This window comes from Sapajus apella, unplaced genomic scaffold (genome assembly GCF_009761245.1).
Source record: "Sapajus apella isolate SASKATOON/1434 unplaced genomic scaffold, GSC_monkey_1.0 scaffold44, whole genome shotgun sequence".
Classification (NCBI taxonomy): Eukaryota; Metazoa; Chordata; class Mammalia; order Primates; family Cebidae; genus Sapajus; species Sapajus apella.
This window is the reverse complement of record NW_022436984.1, coordinates 6,069,661-6,091,490: the sequence shown is the minus strand read 5'-3', so window position 1 is coordinate 6,091,490 and position 21,830 is coordinate 6,069,661. Positions and strand designations below refer to the sequence as shown.

Here is a 21,830-nt window from a genome sequence, read left to right as displayed (position 1 = left end):
TAATTTATTTTAGATATGGCATGTTTGCCATCATTTGTTGGTCAACTTTTGCATTATCAATCTGTACCTAATATTTTTCTTTTTTTCCCACAGATCAAACTATACTACTCAGGTAAAATTATGTTATTTCTAGGCATGAGGAAGAGTGCTATCCTTAAAGTGTCAAGTTCTGACATTAGGTATAAAGGCTGCGCTAGTTTCAGCTTGTTATATTAGAAGTTAGAACATAGGTGATAACTTCAGGATCTGATAGAAAATTATAAAATATTATATATACACAGCCAATGATTAAGTGTTAAATACTCACTGGACATGGAGACTGAAGAAACATTGTCACTTTCTCATCTTCCAGCATCAACTGTAAAAATAATCTTCGTATAAATCCTGAAATGTTCCCAGATGTTGGAAGGTTCCCTCTTTGAGGAGATGTCTGAAATAGTTCACAAAGAACCTGGCAAAACAAAATACTTAAAAAGTTAAATGCAAGATTTATATGCAGCTTTCTATTTTGAAAGATAAAAAGAAAATAGAAAAGATGAATTAACAAGTTTATTTTAACATATCAAATCAGTAACTAAAGAACCAATGTCTCAGGGGGGTCTAGTGGTTATGATTTTTTGTTAAAGGAGGAAAGAAATGATTTTTATCTTAAAATATATGAATTCTGAAGGGGATAAAGTTAAAAGTTTGAGAAATGTATCCAGGGTTTAAAAAAATTACTACTAACGAATTTTCACATAATGAATATCTCACATAATGAACTTCTGTTAGCTTTAGTAAATATTGATGTGGTTATGATAAAATAAAAATTATTTTTAAGAGTATATTAAAAATATAGAACAAGGACAAACATGGTGGGTCACACCAGTAATGTCAGAACTTTGGGAAGCTGACAGAATTCCTGAGCCCAGGAATTTCAGACCAGCCTAGGCAACATGGTGAAACTCCATCTCTAACCACACACCTTCCCCCCAAAAAATCAGCTGGGCGTGGTGGCATGTGCCAGTAGTCCCAGCTACTTGGGAGGCTGGGCCAGGAAGATTGCTTGAGCCCAAAAGCTTCAGTGAGTCGTGACTGCACAACTGTACTCCAGGCCTGGGCAACAGAGAGATCCTGTCCCACCTCACTACCTCCCCACAAAATAGATATAAAGCCTTAATAAGAAACTAAAAGAGAAATCAATGGGACACAAAGAATTCATGCTACCCAGAAGCACAAACCAAAATTTCGAATACCTATAATCATGCCCTTGGGTGAAGTTGGTAATTTAAGCACTTTCTTTTAATATGCATGTTTAGCAGAGATATTTTCCCAGTAATTAATTTACTACAGGCAGTAAAATATCTTGCTCTCCTTCTTCTGTTTTGTTTTGGTTTTTGTTCTGGCGACACAGTCTTGCTCTGATGCCCAGGATGGAGGGCAGTGGTGTGATCTCAGCTTACTGCAGCCTCAACCTCCTGGGCTAAAGTGATCCTCCCACCTCAGGCATCCTGAGTAGCTGGGATGAAAGGCACATACCACCATTCCCAGCTAATTGTTATTACTATTTCTTTCTTTGTTAGACAGGGGGTTTTGCCAAGTTGTCCAAGCTGGTCTTGAACTTCTGAACTCAAGTGTTCCACATGCCTTGGCTTCCCAAAGTACTGGAATTATAGGTATCAGCCACTGTGCCTGGCCTGTTCTTCTTCTTAGTAAAGATAACTCCTTCAATATTTTTTAAAAATTATAATACCTATCTTTCTAGGTACTAATAAAGTTTGACTTGAATAAGCACTATTAAATAACGAGGGGAAAAATTATTTACTAGTGTCCACCATTATCTCATATAGCCTCTATGCTAGGTACAATATACAAATTAAAATATTTAACCGTCTCAAAAATTCCTTGAGGTAGGTATTGCCAGCCCCATTTTATAAGATTAAACAATATGTCCAAGGTCACAAGAGGTAGCCAGCAGCAAAATTTTGCAAAAAGCCAACTAGAATTACTCTTGAAATAATTCTACCTTTAGGATTTTGGGCCATAGAGACATCATATAATAAACTATCTTCCACATTTTTTTTTAAGATGGAGTCTCACTCTCACTCTTGACTCACTGCAACCTCCACCTCCCTGGTTCAAGCGATTCCCCTGCCTAAGCTTTCTGAGCATCTAGGATTACAGGCACACACCACCACACCCTGCTAATTTTTTTGTATTTTTAGTGAGACCAGGTTTTACTATGTTGGCCAGACTAGTCTAGAACTCCTGACCTTGGCCTCCTAAAGTGCTGGAATTACAGGTGCGAGCCACCGTGCCTGGCCTATCTTTCACATTTTTTATTTGATTTATCTGGAGTCTCCTATCTGAAATCTAATCTAATGCCTGTGTAAAGAGAACCAAACTATCAGTATGGTAATCTGGTTACCCAAAAATACAATGCCTCAATGCACATTGTATCCAGTCAGCAGTGTCAATACTGTTCCAGCAGCTGAAATGTTCTTTCCAGCATTTTCTTTTTGTTTGTGGAAACTTTTTAAAAATGAGGATTGTATGATCTAGCTAGGATCCCAATGAATTTGCCAATCATCTCATTATAAAGAACAAGTGAATTCAAGTGACAGCATATTTTGAGGGGGAGAAAGGAGAAACAGTACTTTAATTATAGTTTACATTCAGATCCTTAAAGGCACTTATCCCCCCCCCAGCAAAATTTATTATCACCTGGCCTTCATACATGGCCCTTTCTTATATAATAAAACAACTAAAACATAAATTAGTTTTTCTCTTACCTGTGCCATCAGCTTTTGATTATTAGGATGGCAAGAAATGCACTGCAGAAAGAATGCAACAGTTGCATTCTCAATTGCCGTGCGCTGTTGAGTAGTCAATCCTGTTGCAGCAGCTGAAGAAAGAGAAGCTGATCTTGTACTGGTCTGTTGTGCACCTAAATTATGGCTTCCAGAAGTGGACCCAGAGTGACACAATAAAAACAGAAGTGCTGTCCATAGCGGATTGACTTCAGAACCACCAAGCCAATCTTTCATAATATGGCTATTGCCAACTTCTGTCAAAAACCTAAGAATAGGAGCAACTAGGTCTGCTGTGATAGGCATCTTATTACATTGTTGTGGAACATGATGGCGCCTGAGTTTGTCCTGGGAAGTATCTACTGACTGAGCAATGCTTTCTGAGTTAGAAATGTGGCTAAAGCAGAAACTAGCCAGACTCCTCACAAGAAGAGAAGGCAAACCTGAGTCTAGTAATTGTTTAATAGCTTCTGGAGATTGAGAAGAGGAAGCAAGGGTAGCCAAATGTGATTCAGTTAATGCAAGAGGTGCTTGTGCATTTTTAGAGTCATCTGTTAAAGATGAACTCAGATCCTGCTTTTTGCTATCATCTGTCATGGGCAGTCTATGGTGACACTGCACTGGAGGAGGGGTAATTCCCATCCAGCCCATGAGCAAAGAAAAATAGTTTGGGTGTATGTGACACATTGAGCAAAGTAGACTGTCAACAGCTTTCTTCAAAACCATATTGCAGGGAAGAGACATGGACCAATTAAAAAGTAACCTAGAAAAATAAAAGATATCATATTAATGATTCAAGTTTATTTTTAAAAGGAACTCACTGTTTCAAATATTTCTATTATAGTTCAATTTATACTCTGGCAAAAATTATATACACTGTACTGTAATATTTAACACTGCATACATATATATTTAAAATTTAAGAATTTAGGTACATTGGAAGTTGAGTTACACTTATAAATGAGTACGGAAAAATCAAGTAAACTATTTAAAAATGGTTCTATCATTTTCTCGGTGACCTAAAAGTCACATAGAGAAAGAAAAAAAAATCATGTCAAAGAAATGTTTACATTAAACTCCACATGACTAATGGCTTAAATTTACGTTTGCAAATAAAAAACTATTAGTGAAGCTCACAAATTAAGTCAAGGATTTGATATTTGCCAACTACTAAGGCCAAATATAAAGATGACCTACCAGAAGACAACAGGCCTATTTTTAATGTGTCACAGGAACTCTTCAAAAATAAATGTATTCTGCTGCAGACTTAACAGTTACCTATCAGTAAGTTCAGCAAAGACTTAGCTAAATATGATGAAGAAACATGGGTAAATAAAAACTACATGTCAAATGGACAATCTACAAAAGTCTCAAATTTTCTGGCCTTACATTTTTGTTCTTTTTTGAGATGACATCTTGCTCTGTTTACCTGAATGGAGTGCCACTGGTGCCATCATAGGGAAATGCAGCCTCTAACTCCAGGGTTCAAGTGATCCTCCCACCTCAACCTCCCAAGCAGCTAGGGCTAGAGGAACATGCCACCAAGCCTGGCTAATTTTTAAATTTTTTGTAGAGACTTGGTCTTGCTATTTTAGCCAGTCTGGCCTGAAACTCCTAGTTTCAAGTGATCTTCCCATCTCAACTTCTCAAAGTTCTTTTTTTTGAGACAAGAGTCTCCCGCTGTTGCCCAGCCTGGAGTGCAGTGGTGTCAGCTCAGCTCACTGCAACATCCACCACCCAGACTCAAACAACTCTTGTACCTCAGCCACCCAAGTAGCTGGGACCACAGGTCCATGTCACCCTGGCTGACTTCTATGAGGTGTTTTTTTTTTTTTTTTTTTTGAGACAAAGACTTGCTCTTGTCACCCAGGACGGAGTGCAATGGCGTGATCTTGGCTCACTGCAACCTCTGCCTCCCAGGTTCAAGCAAGTCTCCTGCCTTAGCCGCTGTAGTAGCTGGGATTACAGATGCACACCACCACATAGGACTAATTCTTGTATTTTCAGTAGAGACAGGGTTTCACCATGTTGGCCAGGCTGGTCTCAAACTCCTGACCTCGTGATCTGCCCTCCTTGAACTCCCAAACTGCTGCGATTACAGGTACGGGCCACTGTGCCCTGCCTTCTGACTTTTGTACTTTTGTAGAGACAAGGTTTTGCTATGTTGCCCAAGCTGGTCTTGAACTCCTCACTCAAGAGACTTTCCCGCCTTAGCCTCCAAAGTGCTGGGATTACAGGTGTGAGTCACCACACCGGGCCCAAAGTTCTCTAGCTGTACTTTCCTGCCACAGTTGTATATTAAAGATAATATAATCTGGTGGGAAAATTTTCAACTAAGAATAAACACTATGAACCACAGGAACATCAAATATTCTAATTTTAGGTTAAAAAAAAGGCAATACTGCTAACACATCTTCTTAAAACACGAAGATAAATTACAGTTGTTTGACAATTCATTTCAAAAGGATACGTGATTATATTTACTACTTTCAAAATACTATGTTTCTCCAAATTAACATGTAAAATATTCTGTTTTAGCAAGTGAACATTAAGTGATCTAGTACTGGGGGTGAAAAAGAATTTCACAAATCATACTTACTCAAAGAGCTCTTGGTCCAAGAGTGCTGGTAAATCATACTCTACAAGCAACTCGTAACTATGCCACAAAATGGCTGCTACACAGTGCAAATGGGAAGGAGACGGCATCAGAAGACCATACTCTATTGTTGAGGAGTTAGGGCACATGTAGTTCATCTTGCCACTTCTCTTCATAGCAGCCACTTTTGCAGAATCACTAACCCATTTTAACAAGGCTTGAATTCTTAAATGAAGGAAATGAATTCACATAATCAACTACAGCACAACTGGCATTTAATATAAATACCATCTCTGCATGGTAATAGGATAATTATGAGAACAATACACTAATTGTTCTTGATTATTTTAATCTACAATAGGAAAAAAAAGGAATCTAATAGCAACAAAGACACAGTAGTTCCAGTTCCAGTTTTCCAATAACTTTACCAATTTTAACCAACCAAAAGGTTTGAGATAACACACTAGTACAGCGATCTGGGGCTAATTTTTCATTGTGCAAAGTCTTATGAAATATAGCATGTTTCATATCCCTGGACCCTAGAATTAAATACTAGTAATAGCCACATACCCTCAATTCATTCTGACAACAGAATATACCCTCAACATTTACGTATATTTTTTAAGCATAATTTTTATATGAGAGAAATTAACCTTAATTTATTTTCTCTGTATAGTACTTTTAAAAACAGAGGTATCTGTTATTTAGAAGTAACAAGGTTATTGGTCAAGTATCACACTAATCCCAATCCCCTGGAGCTGAGAACCAGTAAAACACATCCAATTTTGAACCACTACCCGAGAGCAAAAGACTTTTTAAAGCAATAATGTTATAGAGTTTGTAGAAAAAACAAAACATGGGATAAGACTTGTTAAGTTCTTAAAACACTGTGTTTACACTTGGTTTATTTCCTTCAAATTTCTATTTTAGAATATTAGATTCTGGCTTCACAGTAAAGAAACGGGGATAGGAAGGTATGCAATACTATTTCTGAAAGATAAGACTCTTAAACTTACAATTTCAAATGATGGCTAATAAAAACAATTCAGAATACAAGGAAGACAATTTTCTCAGTCCAACGATCTTGTCATTAATGTCAGTTATAAACAATAAACATTCATGTTTTAAAAAGTACTATGCAGAGAAAATGAATTAAGCTTGATTTTCTTCTCATAGAAAAGCCACAGTACTATTTAAAAATCAAATAATCCGGAGCCAGGCGCCGTGGCTCAAGCCTGTAATCCTAGCACTTTGGGAGGCCGAGGCGGGTGGATCACGAGGTCAAGAGATCAAGACCATCCTGGTCAACACGGTGAAACCCCGTCTCTACTAAAAGTACAAAAAATTAGCTGGGCATGGTGGCGCATGTCTGTAGTCCCAGCTACTCAGGAGGCTGAGGCAGGAGAATTGCCTGAACCCAGGAGGTAGAGGTTGCAGTGAGCCGAGATTGCGCCATTGCACTCCAGCCTGGGTAACAAGAGCGAAACTCCGTCCCCAAAAAAAAAAGAAAAAAAAAAAAAAATTAAATAATCCTAACAGATTTCAAGCAACCTGTTCTGGAAATATATTTAACACTGATATTTTAAATATTTTAACCACTACTAAGCACTATGATTCAAATTTGGCACAAACTGTTACTTAATCAAAAAGAATTGCGGCTGGTCATGGTGGCTCATGCCTGTAATTCCAGCACTTTAGGAGGTTAAGGAGGGCAGATCACCTGAGGCTGGGAGCTCAAGACCAGCCTGACCAACATGGAGAAACCCCATCTCTACTAAAAATACAAAGTTAGCAGGGCGTTGTGGCACATGCCTGTAATCCCAGCTACTTGGGAGACTGAGGCAGGAGAATCCCTTGAACCTGGGAGACAGGGTTTGTGGTGAGCCGAGATCGCACCACTGCATTTCAGTCTGGGCAATAAGAGCGAAACTCCATCTCAAAATAAATAAATAAACAAAGCAATATATATTTAAATGTTATTCGTAATTTTGATAATTTATTTAAGAAATTAATAAAACATCAAATGACTTCATTTTAAACATAATCCAAATATTAAAAAGTAACATAAATCAGGAAGTAATCTCTCTATAAATATGTTTTTCTAATATGAATGCTATACATAAAAACAAAAAATGCCAAATATTTGCCCAAAAATTTATCAAGAAAAATGTGTTTCAAAAATACTTCAAGTTGGTATCAATTTGGAAGTAAAAGATATCAAGGTAAAAGAACATTAGGACAACTTATCAAAATTACCTAAATGTTAAAAAAAAAAAAAATCACTAAATATTTAGCCGAAGTGTTGAAATATCATTTACATGGTATGATATTGTTTCATTCTGTGGTAACCAGCAGGAAAGAGTGCAGAGAGTAACGAAAATATGTCAATGAATATGATAATCAGTAACAAACATTTAGAACAACCGTTATCAACAGTCGAAGTACCAATTATAGACACAATATTCCTACATTCATATACACATATTAAGTACTACCTAAGACATTATGACTCTGATACCATCACTTTACAAGGGTCCTTTCACAACACAGCCAACCTAAAAACATAGGTCTTGTTCCATTCCATTCCTCAAAAGCAGTATTAACTAAGAATTCTATTTAAGTTCAAATTTGCTTAAAGTATGTTCAAATATATACAAATGTATATCTAATGTTCATGAAAACTTGCATAAGTTATATTGTGTGAGGCATATGGTAAACATACAATATATAACAGTACTGTCCTAACTTTTATGAGATCATCTATAGAAAAACTATTTTAAGTAACATTCACTACAGCACAATTGTGTGCATGTGTGTGCTTAATTAAATGAAAAACAAAATCATACCTGTCTTTTGTACCAGGATCCTGAGTTGTTCCAAGCTGGTAAAGAATATCTATCGTAGAGTCAGAAGAGAGTCCATTTAGTCTTCCAAAAAGTAAAGGGCTATTCAAATCTTGCAACAAAGAATCCAAAGAAAAAGTTTGCTAAATAAGCAAGTTAACGATGGGAAGATTTACTTAATTTATTCATTCAAAATGAGTCTTTCATAAATTCCAACAACAAAAAACAAAGTCTAAAAATAATAAAACTAAACGAAAAAATAATTTCCCCAACAGAGTTAAGCACAAAGATCACATAGTTCAACTGCTGTTACTTTACAGACATGTAAACATTTAAATATCAAAGTTAATTATCACCTGTAGGATCACTGCCTGATGCTGCACAATTTCTCAGGAGAATGTCTATGAGCTTCAGGCCAATTCTAGTAGATTGCAGTCCTATCTTTACAAGCACAACCTCGATGTTGGGTGAATGCATTCCACAGTAAGGTGACATCAGTAAGGCAGCACAAGTCTGCAGCAGATTAGCAGTAGGTGCAGCTGCACTTGCCATCATTCCTTCTAGATCACTTATGTGAGTAAGGCAATGATGTAATAATCGTAACCATCCAATACTGAAATATACAATACAAAATGACTTGCCTGATCAATACAAGTAGCTCAAATTATTTCAGGGTAGAATGTAACTTTTTAAAGATCAGCATGCTGTGTTTCATAAATAGCATTAACCAATTTAAGAAATGTTGCAAGTTCAGTAAACAGAAAGTCTGCCCTATAAATCACATACAAAAGGACTTGTACCCATGGCATTTAAAAACCATGTGTTTGCTTTAAGAAATCAGCCAGAAACCTGTTTTCACATGCAATTATATATGTTGATACAAATGATTTACTATTATAGACTTCTAAAACTGAGTCTTAGCACCTTGAGAATAGAAATCCTAAATTTATTTTAATCGGGCAAAACTTTCGATAAAATCCATCTATAAAATTTTCAGCTGTCAAAAACTATCAGAAAAATGTTGATTAAAAAATATATTTGGGTCCTTGTTTGTTTGGTTCAGATATAATCCTTCTGTTAACTAATACTCAGGAATTACCATATTAAGATTAGGTTACTGTTTCTAAGGGCAGTTGGTATGGTTCAGATGTAATCCTGGTCATAGGCATTTGCACATCCCCGTAACAGAGTATGATACAAAAAATTACAAGCCAGAAAATTACAACCTACACCTACATGTAGGATATGGATCATCTCAAAGACTAAACATACATATACCTCAATTTAAATCAGTCTCAGCATTCTATTTCCATAAAACTGTCTCTATTACACCTAATAAAATTGTATTACATAGATTCCGATGGAACAAAGACCCCCCTAAGACCCAAAAAAGAAAAAATCCACAGAATAAGTAAGTCCCCTATCTCCCAACCCTGCCAATAAAACAAAAAAGGGTGGAAAACTTTTTTTAAAAAGAAACAAAACATACCTTGTTTTGGATACCTGATCTTCAGAAGGAAGGAATGGATTATTAACTGTTGCTGAAGAGGTAGTACCAAAAGCAGTGAGCCCCAATAATTTAATTTGTGAAAGGCCTAAAGTGCTGGCATCTCGTGGACGATGTAGTCTAAGGCAGACAGCAGAAGCTACTTCAGCTTTTACAAGCTGAATTTTTATGTAGGTGAGACCACTTGTGACAACAGGAGTGGACAAAGGTAGCATATTTACTCCATCTGCACTTACTTCAACAGACACTGAGGATGGGCAAGCTATTGAAAGAGAAAATCGAATCATCACAAAAGGCAAAGTAAACTAGAAGGACAGTTTAATAAAAATCCCAGTAAAAATAGCAGCTTTCCGTTGTATTCATCATGAACTTATAGAAAGAAAATTAATACAACAAATTATACTTTGACAATGACTTTCACCATAATTTTGAAGCTACTTTTCAACACAAAATATTTGATCTACAATACAATAAAAATTATACTTAAACATTCCAACATTCACCTTAAAAAAAGAGGAATCAAAGATGTGTGATGCACATGTACTTGATGCTCCCTCTGAATAAAACCGGCCAAATAGGTAATTATATCATCATTTCTTCTTTATTCAAAATTATCATAAGTAACATGAAACTGTATTTGATTAATATGCTATGGTTTACTGTTTTAAATAATTTGGAAAAAAAAATGTAATAAAACTTGTTTTTCTACCAATTATTTTATTACTAATAGATTGTGACATTTTTTAACCATTGAGCTTAACCTCACAGCTGAGCTTAGAAACTGCTTTTCTTTTTTTTTTTTTTTAAGACAGAGTCTCACTCTGTTGCCCGGGCTAGAGTGAGTGCAGTGGTGCAATCTTGGCTCACTGCAACCTCCCCATCCTGGGCTCAAGTGATTTTCCTGCCTCAGCCTCCCAAGCAGCTGGAACTACAGGCAGGTGCCACCAAGTCCAGGTAATTTTTAAATTTTTAGTAGAGACAGGGTTTTGCCATCTTAGCCAGGCTGGTCTCAAACTCCTGACCTCAAGTGTTTCACCTGCCTTGGCCTCCAGAACTGTTAGAATTACAGGTATGAGCCACTGGGCCTGGCCTCCTTTTCAAATTAAACCAAATATTCACAAGAATTTTTAAAAAATCAATTCTTGCTCAAATTTCAGGAGTCCCCAATGAACAAATAACTGGTAGCTACTACAGGAAAATTACTTCTTTCTAGCTTAACATGGAACCCTATATAATAAATACATGTCAACTAAAATCTTTGAAATTTCATTTTATTTTTAATTTCAGTGGTAAAATAAGAAGGAATTATATGCCAGGTTTACACCGGTAACTAGACAGTCAAATTAATTTTTAAGTTTACTCTTCAAAACCTTTTGAGGAAAGTATCACCTACATTTCACACAAGCAGACATAGTAAAAGAGATTAAGTAATCCACACTCCAACAAGAACAAATGACACAGATTCGATTCAAGTTCATGTCTGATCCTAAAGACTGTTATTTCCACTATATCAAAACATATTTTCAACTTCTGCTCTAATCCAATAATAAAACCAAATTTCTTTTTTCTTTTTTTTTTTTTTTTTTTTTTTGAGACGGAGTTTCACTCATGTTACCCAGGCTGGAGTGCAATGGCGCGATCTCGGCTCACCGCAGCCTCCGCCTCCTGGGTTCAGGCAATTCTCCTGCCTCAGCCTCCTGAGTAGCTGGGATTACAGGCACGCGCCACCATGCCCAGCTAAAAAACCAAATTTCTTAATCAAGTACACTTAAGTAGGGAGTACCTAAACCAATTAATTTTTCATAGGAGTTCCCCCTTTGTAATATGCTTCCTGTTTCAATTCCCATGTGCAAAATCCAGCTGAACTTCAAAAGCCACCACTTATGACCGACCCCTCTGCTTTCCAACTAAAAGCAATCTCTTCCAAATTTTAGAGGCAGCCTAAGTCTTAAATTGACATATATTTTGCCTTTTAATATAGTTATTGTTAACCTCCTAAAACTGCGTATTAGCATATTTTCCTTTCACCTTTATATTATCTGTTTTTATCTAGGTGTGGATGCCACAAGTAATTAAGATATATCCGTCTAATCTGGCAAATATGTAGAAAAAAATTGTTTTCTCCAAAGATGCCAGGAATCTACAAAATTTGCCATAGCTCCTCATCCAATTATTGAATGATATTTGATAGCAATGAGAATCAATCAATAAATGGAAGTATGTGTATTAATTTAAGCAATTCTGGGAAAATCATAATTATATTGAAAGAATTTGGGAATCACAAAAAATACATAATGGGCTGAGTGCAGTTGCTCACACCTGTAATTTCAGCACTTTGGGAGGCCAAGGTGAGTAGACTGCTTGAGTCTAGGAGTTTGAAAGCAGCCTAGGCATCATAACAAAACCCTGTCTCTACAAAAAATACAAAAATTTAGCCAGGAGTAGTGGCACACACCTGTGGTCCCGGCTACACATGAGGCTGTGTGGGGGATCATTTGTGCCTAAGAGGTCAAGGCTGCATTGATCTGAGATATCTAAACTGTACTCCAGCCTGGGCAATAGAGTGAGACCCTGCCTCAAAACAAAACAAAACAAAACAAAAACAAAAACCACAAATGAGTATTTCATATTCTTTATAGTTGAACGAGTTAGTGCTCTTAAGATAATTTATTAATATTTTGTAAAAATTATTTTGAATTATCTTATAAAGTTCAATAAAATGTATTCAATGAACATGCATCAAATGAATGATACAATATTACAAGGATACTGAAATATTACAATAAACACAGTATGAATCTTAAAATCACATTGAAGTCGTCAAAATATTATAATAAAATATTACTCAAAAAGGTAGTTATCTTCTAAAGAAGTTGGAGGGCAGACACACAAATCTATGCTAATTTCACATTGCAAGGCTAGGACTAAGGTCTAGGCTATAAAAACAAACATGGTAAAAAAATGGAAATGTAATGAATTCATTTCAGCTTAATACTAAAGCTTGGTAAATTTCAGAGAAAAGAAAATGCAAAATAATATATAACTGGAAAATATCTGTTTACACTTAATCACACATTCTTTTTGTCTGATGTTAACAGTCATTTCACAGGAAATGACTTGGTAGTATTAATTATTTCACTAAAAATTGTTCAGAAGTTACACACTCAGGTGATCACAACTAAATGTATTTCTGCTCACTAAATATTTTTATTTTCAAATGTTTCTAAATTAAAGTTTGTTCTTATGATACTTCTTTATAACATACTACTCACTTGCAAGAGATGCAAGATGAGGCTGGATATGTATCTCCTTAAGCAGCACTGCTGCAGGAAGGTGAATGGTAAGGTCACACCAAGCTTCCTCTGGAAGAAAGATGTAGGACCAAGCAGCAGAGCGAGCTCTTCTATGAGGAGGTGTGGCCTGCAATAGCACTTCAGCTGGTTGGGCTGTAGGACTACTAGATGTGATTGTACCTAGAGAAGACATTTTACATAAAATAAGAACTTGCAAAAGACACATAATAAAGCCTTAAGATCTATTCAAATAAAATTAAACCAGAAAAATTAATTGAAAACATGAACAAATGATTCTCTTAATGTATTTAGCATCCTATGACTGTAAAAATATTCACAAAACATTAGGAAATCACGTCAACTAACAAGGTGACAAGTTCATTATTAACTGCTATCTAATTTCTTTATACTCATGTGATACATGAAAACTAAAGATAACAGCAATAAATTTAGCTCAATAATTTTCAAATGATTTAAGTAAAAAACAATGTCCAATATATCCTGCACCTTTAAAATAATCTTTATTCTAAGATGTCAATGTCTATGATTTAGAAATATGAAAAGAAAAATTAAAGAGAAACTACGCGAACTGGATAAAAAAGTAAATACTTAAATTCGAAACTTTTAAAAAAGAGAGTACCACTTTAAGGCCAGGCACAGTGGCTCATGCCTATAATCCCAACACTTTGGGAAGCTGAGGCAGGGATCACTTCAGGCCAGGAGTTCAAGACCAGCCTGGAAAACATGGTGGAACCCCATCTCTACTAAAAATACAAAACAAAAAAACAAACAACAACAAAAAAAACCAAATAGCCAGTGTGGTGGCACACACCTATAATCCCAGCTACTCAGGAGGTTCACCACGAAATCACATGAACCCAGGAGGCAGAGGTTGCAGTGAGCCAAGATCACGTCATTGCACTCCAGCTGAGGTGACAGAGTGAGACTCTCTCAAAACAAAAGACAGTACCATTTTAAGAAGGAAAATAAGATTTCAAATCAATTAACATTTAAGGGAAACTTACTGAAGAATCTCTATATAGTTTCTTAAATTGTGCTTCTATTTAAACTCACAAATAAAAACAAATTTTACTGCTAAAGAACTGTTAAAACATTTCCTCTTGGAAGGTCGAGGCAGGTGCATCACGAGGTCGAGATTGAGACCATCCTGTCCAACATGGTGAAATCTCGTCTCTACTAAAAAATACAAAAATTAGCTGGGCGTGGTGACACGCACCTGTAGTCCCAGCTACTCAGGAGGCTGAGGCAGGAGAACTGCTTGAACCCAGCCGGCGGAGACTGCAGTGAGCTGAGATTGCACCACTGTAATCTAGTCTGGCGCCTGGCGACAGAGCAAGAATCTGTCTCCCCCCACAAAAAAAAAAAAAAAAAAAAAAAAAAAAAAAATCCCTCTCAGAATGTTGAGATATCTACTACCTTTAAAATAAAATGTTTGTAATTAAAATAGTGATAGTATAATATCATGAACCTACTTCAACTAATTTTGCTTCATACCAGCTAATAAACTGAATAAATTCATACAAGTAAGATTTAATAACACTTTTCTTACCGAGGGGTGCAAAGTTATGAATCCCTTCAGCATTGTCAGGCTCAGAAGCTAGTATTCTTGTTTTCAATGTGCTGTCAACAGCTTTATTAGGACCAGAATCAAGAAATTTCATAATAGTTGATACCATACTTCTTGCAGTGTTCACAATAGCCCTTGTACTAGTAACCATGTTATTGCATATGAGCTGAACACCACCTAAATTTACAAAGAATATGAAATGAAATCGATCTCAGGACAGGTAGTTCAACATCAAAAGTAAACTTCCACAAAAGACTACAAAAATGAAAATGTAACATACTATCACATAATGACACTTAAATGACAGTTAGTAAAAATTTTATCTTACCCATATCATGAAATGCTTTCAAGGCATCACTAGTATCCAATACTCTCAAAATGAACCACAATAATGGCTCAGATAACTGACAAGTAGCAAGAGAGCCCTAAAAAATGAAATACGCATTATGACTTTATGTGTTACTGTGAATAAAAACAACTAAACTTCTCAATGCATGTACTATTCCTTCCTAGTTAATTTTTGTAGACTGACAGCCTTAAATACACTAAATACAAAATGTCTGCCAAAATACATAAGAAATATTACCTGAATAAAAAAAAAAAAAAAAAAAAAACTCCCTGAACTCAGCGAATGTTTTAAAGCATCTATCTTCATCCATTATTATTTACTCCCTTAAAGAGCATTTAGACACCAATTTCATTTAAAATTGGAACTTCTGTATTTTCTGAGAGAAATATATATATTCAACAAATGTTTAAGAAAATGATAATTATACCCTGCTATATAAGACATAAGAAATTATTCTATTATCTGTATTTCAAAATGGGAAATGGACAAGAAAGCAAAATAATTTGATCCCTATAATTTCATTTGTAAAAATAAACAGAAAAAGGAAAAATTTTGTAACCTATTTTCTTTGATTAGCCTAATCCCTTTTAATGTAAGAAAACTAAATACATAATGTGAATTTCATATTACATCTTCTTATGTAACAACTATGGAGAATACCTCAGTATTACACTATGCTAGTTTTAAGAAAAAGAGAACAACTTCTTGGAACTATACTAAAAGCACTAAAACTCAAGAACATATTAAATGCCTTATTATTGTATCACTACGGTCATCTCTGAAAATACCACTTCAAGGAAACTTTATTCTCCAACCTTTATTAATAATCCATAGCCCTCTTGCACTGATGCTTTTCATTGTCCAATATATAATAAGTATACTTATTTGTCTCTGTCCTTTAATTCTCCACTTACATTGCCAGAAATTCATTTGAATCACGACAACTGTTGTTGGCTTGAACTTACTTGTCTGCCCATATATCCACAGGCCATGTAGGTTAAAATTGGCTGCAGCATCATGTGGACTGTAGAAGCTTTTTTACTAAGGGTTGTCAGTATGGTAAATAATCCATCCCCAACTGATATGGCATCCAGCCCACCATGAAAGTTTTCATGTTTAGTGAGATGTAATCCACTTGCTCCTAGGAAAATAAGATTCCACATTAAAAATATATACATCTGGCCGAGCACAGTGGCTCACACCTGTAATCTCAGCACTTTGGGAGTCCGAGGCAGGTGGATCACCTGAGTTCAGGAGTTTGAAACCAGCCTGGCCAACATGGTGAAATGAATCACAACAATTAAAACAGAGAAGCTGAAAAGCCACGTTTTCCAAAACTGCTGAAGAATATATAATAGCTGTCTATACCTCCTACACATACCCCAAACTGACTCCTAGTGATTAAAATATAAATGATAATATTCAGTAGAGTCTAGTTTACAGCTATCTTCTTACATGAGATACCTCTATGATCACCAACAATAAAAATAAGTTGTTCTGTTATGTGACTGAGAGAACATCACTCTACATACTAGCTATACATCAAGAAGAGAGGACATGAATAGAAAAATAAGTGTAATTATACTTTTTAATCTAACCAAAAGGAAGATACAGTTGTTTCCCATATACTGACAAAGGAAAAAATACCAACAGACAAAAATATAGTAGAAATAGATTTTGCCACAGTATATATGTTTTCAATTATTTTAAAAATTTAATGTACTAACATTCAAAAAGGTAGAAAAGTTAAGCAACAGCATATAAATTTAATACTGATACGTGTCATAGAAAATGTTACAGTGTGGATAAAATTTTACATTTTGTTTTTAAAGCAAACGTGAACAAGTAATTCTGGTCTTTAACACAAAATGATATGAAATAAGACCATCCTGGACAACATGGTGAAATCCCGTCTCTACTAAAAAATATACATATATATAAATTGGCTGGGTGCAGTGGCTTATACCTGTAATCCTAGCACTTTGGGAGGCCAAGGCAGGTGAATCACCCGAGGTCAAGAGTTCGAGACCAGCCTGCCCAACATGGCAAAACCCCATCTCCACTAAAAATACAAAAACTGAACAGGTGTTATGGCACATGCCTGTAATCCTAGCTACTCGGGAGGCTGAGGCACAACAATTCCTTGAACTTAGGAGGCAGAGGTTGCAGTGAACCGATATCGTGCCACTGCACTTCAGCCTGGGCAACACAGCAAGGCTCTGTCTCCAAAAAAAAAAAAAAAAAAAGCAGGGGTGTGGTGGTGGGCACCTGTAATCCCAGCTACTCGGTAGGCTGAGGCAAGAGAATCACTTGAATCTGGGAGGCAGAGGTTGCTGTGAGCCAAGATCACACCATTGCACTCTAGCCTGGGAGTAAGACTCCGTCTGCAGGGGTGAAAGCGGAAATTAGCCAGGTGCGGTGGCAGGCACCTATGGTCCCAGATACTTGGGAGGCTGAGACATGAGAATTACTTGAACCTGGGATGTGTAACAATAAAAAGAAAAAAACAAAAACAAACTGACAACATTTTTCAATATTTCACTTTCATTCATTAATTGAAGCCCGTATACAAAATTTCTCACAAATAAAACTCAGTCATGAAAAACTTAAAGCAGTTTTACACTATAAAGTAAAAAGAAAATGAATCCATATATTGCTTAAAAAAAGACAGTTATAGTACCAGAGACAACAGTAAGATTAATATTCTCAATACATACCAATTATCATTGCCATGGCACTGCTATTACACAGGCCCAGAGCAGACAAAATCTGGCTCATAATCTGTTGGTTGGCTAAGACTAAGTCAGCAACATATGCAGGTGATCCTTGAATACTGGTACTACTTCCATTGCCATCTTTGCCTCCTGAGGCTTTTTCTTCATCTGAAACACTATCTGTTGTATTTGCGGTCACAGACACTCTTGCACTGTATTCCCTATTGCCTGAAAGAGGCAGCTGCACTAAAATGTTAACAAGTTTTAACAAATCAAACATGAGTTGATCTCTTGTCATTTCGCCACAAACTGCTTTTGCATCACCTGGACGAATAAGGTTGGCAAACAGTCCACCAAAGCATGCTCGAGCACCCACGGAGCTATCTGATCCACTTCTTGACATTACTTTGTCTGAGCAAGTGATATAGTGGTGAACTAAAAATGTAACAGATTCTATCACAGCAGAAATAGTACTAACTGAAACGACTTCAAAATTCTGCTCCAGAGTGAATTCTAAGAGCTTCACTTGGGCATCCAGAGGTCCTTGGCCTGTCTGGAAAGCACCCCTGCAGAGAGAGAGAAAGATACAAGACAGAGGATTAAAAACTAAACCATTTTAAGTAGCTTTGAAAGCAGTAACTTATCACAATATAAGAAAGTTAAACAAATTATTGGTATTCACTATTTTGTGAGATAGCTGATAGTTTTAATCTCTTGTTGAGTTCTTGTTCTTACCTCTATTTTACACAAACTCAAAAACAACTTCCCTTCCAAATACAAAAGTAAGGGAAATAGTATATCCAACAGTGATTTTGAAGCTAGTCTAAAATACTTCAAAATCACAAGGCACTTCTTATAATGAAATGAGTTCTAATTTTTTACATTCTCAAATAATGCTACTGTAAACATTCCCTACTGATAATGATACATAAAAATTAATATTCAACCAAATCATTCTTATGTATCAAAATTGAATGCTCTTCAAATTCTGCTTATGCCTAAGATAGAGAATGCTGAAAAGAGCATCACCCTCAATCTAACAGCAAGAAAAAGACAAATTAGGCCAAGTGCAGTGGCTCATGCCTATAATCTCATCACTTTGGGAGGCCAAGGCGGGCAGATCACTTGAGGTAAGAAGTTCAAGACCAGCCTGGCCAACATGGTGAAACCTCATCGCTACTAAAAATACAAAAATTAGCCGGGCATGGTGGTATGTGCCTGTAATCCCAGCTACCAGGAAGGCTGAGGCAGGAGAATTGCTTGAACCCAGGAAGCGGAGATTGCAGTAAGCTGAGATCATGCCACTGCATTCCAGCCTGGGTGACAAAGCCAAACTCTGTTTCAAAAACAAACAAAAAACAACAAAAAAAGACTGTCTAAGGTTAAAAATAAATAAATAAATAAATAAAAAATAATAAATAAAGGTTGTACAGTACTGTGTGTTTATAGCATATGCAACAGTAAAAACATGAAAACTATGTCACAAAAGATGGAAGAGAAAAATTGAAACTACAGTTAAGTTCTGACATTATATATGAGTGGAATAATATTTGAAAGTAGAATGTGATATAAAGTACAAGCTTTCCTTGTAAAGCCAGGAAAACTAGTATGAAAAACTTCTGGTTATAAGTCAGGCACAGTGGCTCACACCTATAATGCCAGTGATGGGGGTGGACTGCTTTAGTTTAGGAGTTCGAGAGTACCCTGGCCAACATGGTGAAACCCCATCTCTACAAAATATATAAAAATTAGCCACATGTGGCAGCAGTTGCCTGTAATCCTGGCTACTCGGAAGCTGAGGCACGAAAATCACTTGAATCCAGAAGGCACAGGTTGCAGTGACCCAAGATGGCACCACAGCACTCCAACCTGGGCAACAGAGCAAACACTATCTCAAAAATAAATAAATAAGAAATTCAGTTATAAATAATAAGAGTGAAAACAAAATTATTTTAAAAGTTGTTTAACTCAAAAGTCAACAGAAAAAGAGTTTTTAAAAGGAACCAAAAATAGATGAAATAAATAGAAAACCGGCCAAATGATCAATTTTAATCCAGCATCTCAATAATCACATTAAATGTAAGTAGTCTACATAGACCAATTCTGACATTGTCAAAAGCTTGTACTAGAAAAGAAGAAAGGTCTAAAATCAATTATCTAAGCCAGAAAGGTCAAATTAAATTCAAAGAAAGTAGAAAGGAAGAAATAATCTAAAGCTGCTTTTTTTAAAAAAAAAAATAGTATTGATGAATTCTAGCCAGAATGGCCCAAAAAAAGATAAAAATTACCAACATCAGAAATAAAAGAAGGAAACTCACTATACATCTTACAGACACTAATAAACACACATTTCAACAAACAAATTCAACAAAGTAAAGAAATAACTTCCTTCATGAAACTACCAAGACTCACTCAAGAAGAGAAAACCTGAATAATACAAAACCTAGAAAATAAGTTGAAAAATTTTTGGGCAAAGAAAACTGTAGCCACAAATTGCTTCAATGGCAAATGCTACAAAATATTTAAGTAAGTGACAGTACACATATTACACAACCTCTTTCAGAGAATAAATTCAGCAATAAATTACGATTGATATGTTATGACCAAGGGGATCTGAGAATGCACACTGACTGACACGTAAAAAAAAAAAAATCCAGAGCAACAATACAAAGTCATAACACAGAAAAATAAATAAATAAAATAAAATAATCAGACTTGGCGTAGTGGCATATGCCTATTGGCCCAGCTACAAACAGAATGATACCGAAAGCTTGCTTGAACCCAGGAGTTCAAGGCCAGCTCGTACAACATGGTGAGATCCCAACTCTTTAGAAAACATCAATATAATTTACCATATAAACAGATGAAAGAAGAAACAACCTATGATCATTTCGACAGATGCAGAGAAACATCTAACAAAATCCAAAAGACATTTATAATTTTTTTAATGTCTTAGCAAGTCATAACAAACTGGAACTTCCTCAACTTACCATCAAGTATCTAAAAAAGAACTCAAGCTAGTAACATATCTAATTATGAAAGACAATGTTTCATAGATCTTAAGATTGAGAAAAAGAAAGAAGAACAACTTTTACCATTTCTACTCAATAGCATACTGGAAGTCCTTACAAGTACAAATGGGGCGGTGAGACACATGCATAAGAAAGGAAGAAATAAAACTAACTGTATTCTGACAACATGGCTGTACACAAACAAAATTCCAAATAAGCAATAAATCTGCCCAAAATGATCTACAGAGTGATACAATCTCACTCAAAATCCAGCAATAGTTTTTTTCTGGTGCATCAATCTGACTGTGAAATTTATAAGGAAAAGGAATGGAATTAAAATAGCCAAAACAACTCTGAAAATAAAGAACGGTGGAGAACCTACACTATTAGATTTCAAAAAATACTATAAGGAAATGAAGACAGTGAGGTAATGCATAAAAAATAGACAAAAACATCAATTCTATATAATACACTGTATGAACAAATGCGGCTGCGTGTGGTGGCTCATGCCTGTAAACCCAGCAATTTGGGAGACAGTAGTGGGGGATCTCTTGCAGCCATGAGTTTGAGACCAGCAGGGCCAACATGGTGAAACCCTGTCTCTACTGAAAATATAAAAATTAGCCAGGTTTGGTGACATGCCTGTAATCCCAGCTACTGAGGAGGCTGAAGCATGAGAATTGCACGAACCCAGGAGGCAGAGGTTGCAGTGAGCAAAGACCACATTAATGTACTCCATCCTGGGCAAAAGAGCAAAGCTGTCAAAAAAAAAAAAAAAAAAAAAAAAAAATTTATCAATAGATCAAAACAAATATCGTTGACTGGTATTTGAAAAATTAAAAAGGAAATCCAATGAAAACAGAAAAGTATTTTCAAAAAATGGTATAGGAACAATTCGACATTCACAGACAAAAAAAAAAAAACAACCTTTATCCTGAAAGCGAAAAAATAACAAATCTAAATGTAAAACATAAAACTGTAAAATTTCTAGAAGAAAACGGGATATTCTGTGTGACTCTCGGTGAGGAAGGTATTTAAGAAACAACAATAACAAAAAAATACATAGAAGTTGACAATTTAGATTATATCTAGAATTTTAAAACTTCTGTTTTTTGAAGGATATTTAATAAAGTGAAATCA

General features: G+C 35.7%; 1 protein-coding gene across 13 annotated transcripts in view; it reads right to left on the bottom strand.

Annotated features, from left to right (window-relative positions):
- The window catches only part of BIRC6 (baculoviral IAP repeat containing 6), a 258,154-nt gene that overhangs the window by 90,885 nt on the left and 145,439 nt on the right, over positions 1-21,830 (bottom strand). For 12 of the 13 annotated variants that reach the window (XR_004257190.1, XM_032239247.1, XM_032239250.1 and 9 more), the window contains 11 exons: positions 17,683-18,245; positions 15,931-16,106; positions 14,945-15,041; positions 14,599-14,793; positions 13,008-13,208; positions 9,718-9,997; positions 8,585-8,841; positions 8,232-8,340; positions 5,389-5,610; positions 2,772-3,552; positions 308-451 (listed from right to left, as the gene is read on the bottom strand). Coding sequence is in view for 12 of the 13 variants with exons in the window: in XM_032239247.1 (XP_032095138.1) it covers positions 308-451; positions 2,772-3,552; positions 5,389-5,610; positions 8,232-8,340; positions 8,585-8,841; positions 9,718-9,997; positions 13,008-13,208; positions 14,599-14,793; positions 14,945-15,041; positions 15,931-16,106; positions 17,683-18,245 (3,025 nt within the window). In the remaining variant the exon portion in view is untranslated. The remainder of the gene's footprint in view (positions 1-307; positions 452-2,771; positions 3,553-5,388; positions 5,611-8,231; positions 8,341-8,584; positions 8,842-9,717; positions 9,998-13,007; positions 13,209-14,598; positions 14,794-14,944; positions 15,042-15,930; positions 16,107-17,682; positions 18,246-21,830) is intronic. The other variant, XM_032239252.1, reaches the window with a different exon arrangement.